We start from the raw sequence: 8,305 nt of genomic DNA on the forward strand, positions 1-8,305 counted from the left end.
CAACAAATATATATATACATCCACGTACTCAAAATCTATGAATTCAATCACACTCCAAAATCCATAAACTCAAATAAAACTCAAAATCAACATGTATACACATGTACGTACCTATATATAGCTCCACAAACTAATTATGAATAGATTTCGACAACACCCAAACTTTTTCTCCCGTTTTTTCTTCTCCCGTTTTTTTTTTCCTAGATGAGCTGCTGTCCAGATTTGCAAATATAAAGCACTTTAGCCGACGAAATTAAAATTTCGTCAGCTAAAGAATGTTTAAAGTCATCGGCTAAAGTCTGTGAACTTTAGCCGACGAAATAAATTCTTTCGCCGACGAAATTAAAATTTCGTCGGCTAAAGTTGACCATAGCTGATGAAAATATAAATTAGCCGACGAAGGAAAATTTCACAGACTAGTTTTTTTTATTCGTCAACTAAAGCCTTTCTTCTGGTAGTGACCGACTCATATAGGCTTTGGTTTTGACCAATTCAGGTCATCCTAGAAGAGATATAATGGTTCGAATTTTAAGAAATTCTCATGGACATCCATTCGTCCACTCAAAACGAAGACATTCGGGATCTAGCTTCATCATGAAGCATGATGGTAACGCCATGGTTATAAATGGCAGCACCCTGGGGACATTGACGTCACCCGAACACGGCTCCAACTTCCTTGAGGCCGTCCGGTCACTTCCTCAAGAAATTGAGGTGCACCGGCCTTCCCTCGATGTCTCATTGGCCCCCTGTAATGGTCATTGTTTGTTTTGAAAGCCTATTCTTTAGCTAAATTAGGAGTGAGACCCTTCTACGCTAAATGACATAAAAATGAACATTCAATTTTTACATCAAATTATGTAGATAGATACAACCAACTTGCGGACACTTTTTTATGCTTTATGGTGTTGGTTGAAGTGTTAACACACCGGTCACGTGTTACACTATTATCTACTACTTATGCTGCTTATACTTCTACGGGCTCACTACCCATTCTTTAAAAAAGTTTATCGGGATATAAGTTGAAGTGTCACGTACCCCATGTTCACATGCAATACGGTCTCACCGAGGCTACGACCAAGCAACTTTAGCTTGTCGCTCGAACATTATTGATGCGCACCAATCTTTCTATTGCATCTTGGGGCTATGCAATATCATGCAGCTTTATTATTCATCTACGACCCACCATCATTGAATATTTTTGTACTACAACTCGTTACTGCGTACGAGGATTGACACAAAATTACAATCCTTGAGCTCGGCAAGATTGAAACGGATCTCCAATCCTTGAGCTCGGCTAGATGTTATTTCTAAGTGCCAAATCGCATTGCCACTGCGTACAATGATGGGTCATTTGAGATGAATAAGTACTTAAGTTTAGGTTGGATATGAACCTCCACCTATAATCCGCTTATGTAGAAACCTTGTCAGGCGATCTTATTCACCGCTAAATTGCGGATTGTCACTTTGGTGAGACAATATTTCTGTCGTTAGGAGGAGATAAGAACACAAGTGTTCAAGTGGAACGACGTGAATTGTCGTGGTTTGTCCCTACTAACTCTCATCTTGATCGCAAATGCTTAAAGTATTAAAATGACGAGATCACATGCTGCAAATATATCTGCAAGGATTGATGTCTTACAAGAGGACATGGCGCGACCAAAAGGTGTTGGTCTTGACGCCATGTCGCCATCACTATAGATGGTGATATAGTGACGCCATATAGTGGCAAAATTGGTGTCACAAGGCCGTGTGGCTCCCTAAAAGGAGGGATGCCCTTAGGTTCGATATTTTCTTGCACTAGGAAGAAAGCGAGCTTGGCACAACCTGATTCATTGATCAGTGATACTCAAATCCCTCTCATGAAGTCTGAATTGTGATTATCGTTAGGGGGCGCCACAATGTCAAATCCAATCTATATAGAGATCTCTACAAGTATTATACTAATGTACATGAGGACGTGGGATAAGAAGTTTACTATCGAACCACCCTTCGTTGATGGATATCAACTTAGTTGATTGGCCTAATGGAAAGATGCGATCCAACATTAACAAAGAGAACTATGCCTTTGTTAGATAGCTAGCGTAGTGAGAACAAGAGCTTAGACTCATCTTATGGCGTAAGGTCTCTCACTAACACGCACTGAGATCGACTACGATGAGATATGCTCTCGTAATGGATGTCATTGAACTCCACTACTTTGTCAGTTTAGTAGTTTCCGAATAACTGAACATGCAGCCTATGAATGTGGTCATAATAACATCTCTACGGGATCAGAGATATACATGAAAATCTTAAACGAACTTCATTCATCCGAATCAAGTGGCTCCAGACCATAAAAGCATGCGTTTGCTAAATGAATTGAAACGCACATGGACTCTACTTGATTTGGAAGAGAAATGGTGAATTATGCCTTTGCGTGTTCATTCCGAATTTACATGGACTCTTGATGGATCAAGAGATACCAATATGTATCAACATTCGAAGTTAGAATGAAAAAGATCTTGGGAAGACACGGTCTCGAAAAGGTACTTGATGACTGTATTGATGATGATTTTCCATCAATCGGCTTAGGCTCTGTAATGAAAGTGAGGCCTACATGTACTCCTATGATTAGTCAAAGTCTTTACTCTAAAGAGAGATCCGTTATTTTGTCTAAAGCAAGATGACAAATATGTGTTAAGAGATGGAGTTCCCATCTAAGTACAATAAGACGCATCAATGTACTCAACACAATACGAAAAATTTGACATCTCATTTGCTATGAAAAGTTGTAAAGCTAAGTGTAGCTATGCACCCACGCAACGCCAATGTAATGGCAGTAACTCCTTTTTCAATACTTAATGGTATGAAAGGTTGAGGCTTATTCTATCCCTACATATGAAAGACACATTAAAAGTGAAATCAGAATCTGTCAAGTTTCATAGGTCAACTTCCACGGGACCTACAGAAAATCTCACTCACTGGAAAATGATGAAATTGATACCATTGGAAAGGTCTATGTGTCTACTTTATAGGGACACCAACCATTTGATCATACCTATCATATTGAGTGAGTTATGGCTGTTTTCGTAAAGTAGGACGAATCTGTCCAAGAATCTGATTTTGGCAAAACAGTCAACTTCGACTGGACTTTGTGAATAGCTCCTGACGAACCAGAATGAGTGTAATATACGGTTGGAAAGCTAAATTAGTCTAGTTTCCAAAACCGTTTACGGTTCGTTCATATGTATTTCCTAGAGGAAGTTATGGCTGTTCTAGTAACTGAAGGTCATGCTACGCGAAAATCTAATTTCCTGCACGAACTAATGTTTTGAGTTCACAAGCGGCCTTCTCCTCAAGATTTAAGTGTAAAAGATCATTTGAGGACAATACGGCATGATTTAGTTAATCATTGCCTAATGCCACATTTGAAGACATGTTAAAGAACATTGACATGCTAAGTTATTGAAATTTCCGTGATTAATAAGAATCAGGAAGAGCCCTATGATTGATGTAAAGATCAGGGGGAGGTGCAAACTTCATGGGGAGTCTAGCACATACATACATGTCACTATCAAATGTGAAGGGTGTGTTGTACTCTTTTTCTCCCACGATCAAGGTTCAGTTTTTCTCCCACAAGGTTTTTGTGGCTTGACGAGGTTTTTGACGAGGCAACATAACTGCACCATCGGCATAACAGCGCGCGGCACAAAGGGGAGTGTTCTAAGATATTCTATATCTTTCTAGATATTCTTTATGTGTGTCTTGGCCTTATACCAATAGGATATGTAGTCTGACTAGATCTATGTATTCCTTATCATTACCATATTGGTACTTTGTAATTCCTTATATAAAGGGCTCCTATCAATAAATAAGACGATGATTTCTCTATTCTCTTGTTATCTCTTTTTCTCTACATTTTACCCTTCGTCACAAGCTACAATAGTCTGAGCACATCAGCAGGAGTTGACATTCAGACCAAAATCCACAAACGGAATTTGCTAAGTCTGAGTGACTTGAGTCATCTACCAGATTTCATTAAAATGGCCACCGGGAAGTCAAGCGAGCCAGACAAAGACCGAATGCAGCAGCTGAAGGCCTTCGACGAAACCAAAGCTGGTGTCAAAGGGATAGTCGATGCTGGAATCACCAAACTCCCACCAATATTCGTGCGTCCAAAAAAGGATCCCTCCGTCGTCGGCGACAGTACGGTTTCAAATCATTTCAATATCCCAGAGGTGGATCTAGCTGAATATAATGGGAGGCGTGCTGAGGTGATTGACCAAGTCCGGAGGGCCGCAGAGAGCTATGGGTTCTTCCAGGTGGTAAACCATGAGATGCCCCAGAGAGTGATGGAGGAGATGATGGAGGCGGCGCGTGTATTTCACGAGCTGCCGAGGGAGGAGAAGGCGGAGTACTATAGTAGGGAGATGGCGACCAAGGTCAGATACTTCTCTGGCAGTACCATGTATCGCTGGATGTTTGTTGATTGGAAGGACAGTTTGCTGTGTGACATGAGCGACGAGCAGTTCGATCCTCAACAAATTCCTCTCGTTTGCAGGTATAAATATGTCCATCTGTTTGATTCTCAAAAAACAAAAAAAACAAAAACAAAAAAAAACGTACCATCTGTTTGAATCATGCATGTTCAAGTGTGTTCATCCTTTAATTTGATTATAGATTTTTGATCAATGATCCTAGAAGTTCTATATGTTAACGAAATTTTTTTTTTTTTTTGAGAAAGAAAATCTATATGTTATATTGTTTTTTTTTTTTTAGGGTAAAAGAGGTCATAGAACTTTATTGGATCATAATTACATAAGAGAAGCTTCACTTGCCAAGGCAGCTAGTGAAATAAAAGGAGAAGAAAAATAAAAGAACTCTTGTTCTACACTAGCAGCATGCGCTGCCATAATATGTGCTATAGTATTAGCACTCCTTGGGATGTGTCGAAACTTCACATTTGGATTAGCTTCAATGATAAACTTCAGATCATCGTACATACGCCCAAGCAGAGGTATTGAGGCCTCCAATATGCCCCAGTTGCCTCTCTACTAGTTGAGCATCGGTCTCTATATCAAAACTGGATCATATTTCATAACTATGTTCCATCACAAAAGTCAGAGCTACCTTGCAGCCTAGTACTTCAGCATGTTCAGCACTAAGAAGTCCCTGCAATGGTCTCCCTCCACCAGCAATAAAAGACCCCTAAATGGTCTCTTATAACAAAACCTACACCACCACATCTTGTTTCCTTGTTAAAGGAACCATCAACGTTGAGTTTCAGCCAACCCACATGAGGTGCACACCAGCGCACCCTTCTCACAGAACGGACCACCTTAGGCTTCAAATTGTGAAATCTGAATGCATGCAGCCTTGTCATAGATGCCAATACTACCTCCTGCACAGAGCGGTCAGAGCCACTTGTTTTTCCCAAATCCTGTTGTTCCTCTCCTTCCATATACCCCATAGAAGATAAATAAGATCTCCCAGGTTATGTATTGTGAGAGCACAAGCACTAAGGCATTCAGAAATATCCAAATGAGTAGTATGAGGATCATAGCAAGCTAGCTAGAGAACCATCTGTTTGCAAGACCTGCTTTGTATAGGGAGTTAGGGACAGTCCCTACTCCCTACAAATATGAGCAGTGGGTTCCACACTAACAGGACAAAGAGCACAGATGTGGGACTCAAGTCAATTGTACCCTTTTTGAGGCCAGTCTCTCCAATGTAGGCAAAATATTATGGCAAACTCTCCAAATATGAATCTTTGCAGAATTAGGAATATTTACCTTCCATAACTTCTTCCAGAAGTTCACTCCCATAGAGAATTGGAAGGGACTTCGAGAAGATGAAATAGAAAAATTGAAACGATGGTCAAATTTCACAGAGAACTTACCACTACTCTCCAACCTCCAAACCACTCTATCATGAGTGAGTCTTGAACTCAAAGGTAAACTTAAAATGGCATCTGCCTCCTCCTGTGAAAAAATTGTTAGGGTTGCGGCTCAAAACTAATTCCTTGTCTGTTTTGGATTCTTTACTTCTGAAGGTTTTGGGTAAGTTATTCTAGTGTATCTAGGATTCTTAGAGTTTATCCTTAGAAGTAATGGTTTAGTATTCCTGTTATGGTTCTAAATCCTATTGTAAGTCGGATTAATTGTGAGTCTATATATAGGACCTTGGAAGCATAGTTTTAGGTGTGGTGTGATGTAGATCAATTGAGAGTTCTGATCTTGAGAGTTGTAAGCTATGGAAGATCAGATGTATTTGAGAGTTCTCTGTTGAGAATCTAGAGTGTGAGGAGAGAGGTTATTTGAGGGTGGAAGAACCGAATTGTTCTTCAGTTGTAATCTTCTTCTCGTTTAGTGGATCCATCATCATCACCCGAGGAAGTAGGTCATGTGATTTGACTGAACCTCGTTAAATATCTTGTGTTCGTGTTATATTGTTTCTAGTCATTGTCTTCATTCAGTTTCGGTCCTGGGCTGGGAAAATCGGAGGGTGACCCGGATTTCCTAACAAAAATTCTTCGAACCAGACTTGTGTCCCGCTGAAGAGAAGCACCGATCAGATCACTGACTTTCCTAACCTCTGAAGCATATTGATTCACCATAGGTTTAAAACTAGGGATACCTGGAACCCAGCAGTTCTCCCATACATTAATGTCCACACCAGCAATCTATTTGTTATATTGTTAACGTTTGTTCAAGTTCTCAAATTGCTTAGTTCTGTCATAAAGTCGTAACTTATGATTGGTTTGTATCGCTTCATTTACATACGTGACAACAAATAAAACAAAAATGAACTTTGTTATTAAAACATGAAAATAATTACTAAATACATGAGTTTATAGCTACCAGTTCCATTTACATGATTATTTTATTAGTCATTTCCTATATCTTTCATTGGTATATATATGAAATGATTGACAAAATATTTTTTTAGACAAGTTAACGTGATTTTTCATTCCTTCGATTAATCTCCAGAGAATTAACTATGGCGTACTCTAGGCACGTCCACAAGTTAGGGGTCATTTTGTTTGAATTTCTATCTGAAGCGCTTGGCCTCAAACCTGATCACCTTATAAACCTGGATATCGCAAAGGGGCTTACGATTTTGAGTCATTACTATCCATCATGCCCAGAGCCTGAACTAGCTTTTGGCACTGTCGAACACTCGGATCCTGATTTTATGACCATCCTACTTCAAGACCAAATTGGTGGACTTCAGGTTTTGTACCAGGACCAGTGGATTGATATTCCTCATGTAACTGGAGCTCTACTGGTGAATATCGGAGATTTCTTGCAGGCAAGTTTTGCATATCATATATATCACAAAGGTTGTTTCCTATGTTTCACTGCATATTGAAGTTATAAACGAGTAATTGCATCTTGTAAAGAACTTTTCTGATCATAGCATAAGAGTTCTACTTGTGAATAATATGAAAGCTAATATATACATGTTATCATTCTAGAAATTAATTCATTACCGCTCTTACCTGATGAATGTGTGTGTTGGTGCAGCTAATCTCAAACAATAAGTTCCTAAGCGTCAATCACAGAGTATTGACTAAAAAACAAGGTCCAAGAATTTCTGTGGCATGTTTTTTCAGACCTTCACTAGAGAATTGCTCGAGAGTATATGGGCCGATCAAAGAGTTGCTTTCAGAGGAAAAACCTCCAATTTATCAGGAAACAACAGTGAAAGATTATGTTATGTGCCACTACAAGAGATCCGGGCTAGAAGACTTGAAGCTGCATATGAAATAACTGAAGTTGCTCCTTGAGAATGTATGGTCTAGTAAAAGTTTATACATTAGTTATAAGTGATCAATTCATCTCTTACTTGTTGATAATCTGAATATTCTTCATGCCTTCATGGTGTTAGTATTGACGTCATTTGATCTTAAGGATATCTTAAGGATCTTATGAGAATTTGGTTCGTTTATTGAATTCATCTAGTTTCATGTCTTACAGATCGCCAAATTTGGCTGAAATTTTGTATATATGATATGGGAGTGTTTCTAATGAGGACCACTAAGTTGATGACTAGTTGAGGACTTTTTCGTTTCACCCCGTTTTTTTCACATATTCACATCTCGACTGTCTAGTTTGTGTATATATATATACAGCGCTTTTCAGCTGCGGACGTCCGCATTTATTCTTACGATGCGGATTTCCACTATACACTCATTTTTCAATCGAATTTTCACATCTCCACCGTCTAGTATTTAGATACTAATGTATAGATCATCTATACAAAATTTCAGCCAATTTGGTTATCATTAAAGCACTCAAAATTGCGTTTTTCTGTTATAAACATG

General features: G+C 39.1%; 1 protein-coding gene across 1 annotated transcript; it reads left to right on the top strand.

The window, feature by feature from the left end:
- Positions 1-3,795: 3,795 nt before the first annotated feature.
- Positions 3,796-7,991, top strand: LOC101305292 (deacetoxyvindoline 4-hydroxylase-like). Its single transcript, XM_004287055.1, has 3 exons — positions 3,796-4,540; positions 6,969-7,290; positions 7,506-7,991. The coding sequence occupies exons 1-3, from the start codon at positions 4,023-4,025 to the stop codon at positions 7,749-7,751; spliced, it is 1,086 nt and encodes a 361-aa protein (XP_004287103.1). The 5' UTR covers positions 3,796-4,022; the 3' UTR covers positions 7,752-7,991.
- The last annotated feature ends 314 nt before the right edge of the window (positions 7,992-8,305 follow it).

The sequence above is a fragment of the Fragaria vesca genome, linkage group LG1, assembly GCF_000184155.1.
Source record: "Fragaria vesca subsp. vesca linkage group LG1, FraVesHawaii_1.0, whole genome shotgun sequence".
Taxonomy (NCBI): domain Eukaryota; kingdom Viridiplantae; phylum Streptophyta; class Magnoliopsida; order Rosales; family Rosaceae; genus Fragaria; species Fragaria vesca.

What these genes read in the sequence shown, in the direction of transcription:
- LOC101305292 (XM_004287055.1), top strand. Translation starts at nt 4,023, where the DNA reads ATGGCCACCGGGAAGTCAAGCGAGCCAGACAAAGACCGAATGCAGCAG. An exon ending in CAAATTCCTCTCGTTTGCAG is followed by an intron (nt 4,541 to 6,968) that starts GTATAAATATGT and finishes ATTAATCTCCAG; the next exon opens with AGAATTAACTATGGCGTACT. An exon ending in ATATCGGAGATTTCTTGCAG is followed by an intron (nt 7,291 to 7,505) that starts GCAAGTTTTGCA and finishes GTGTTGGTGCAG; the next exon opens with CTAATCTCAAACAATAAGTT.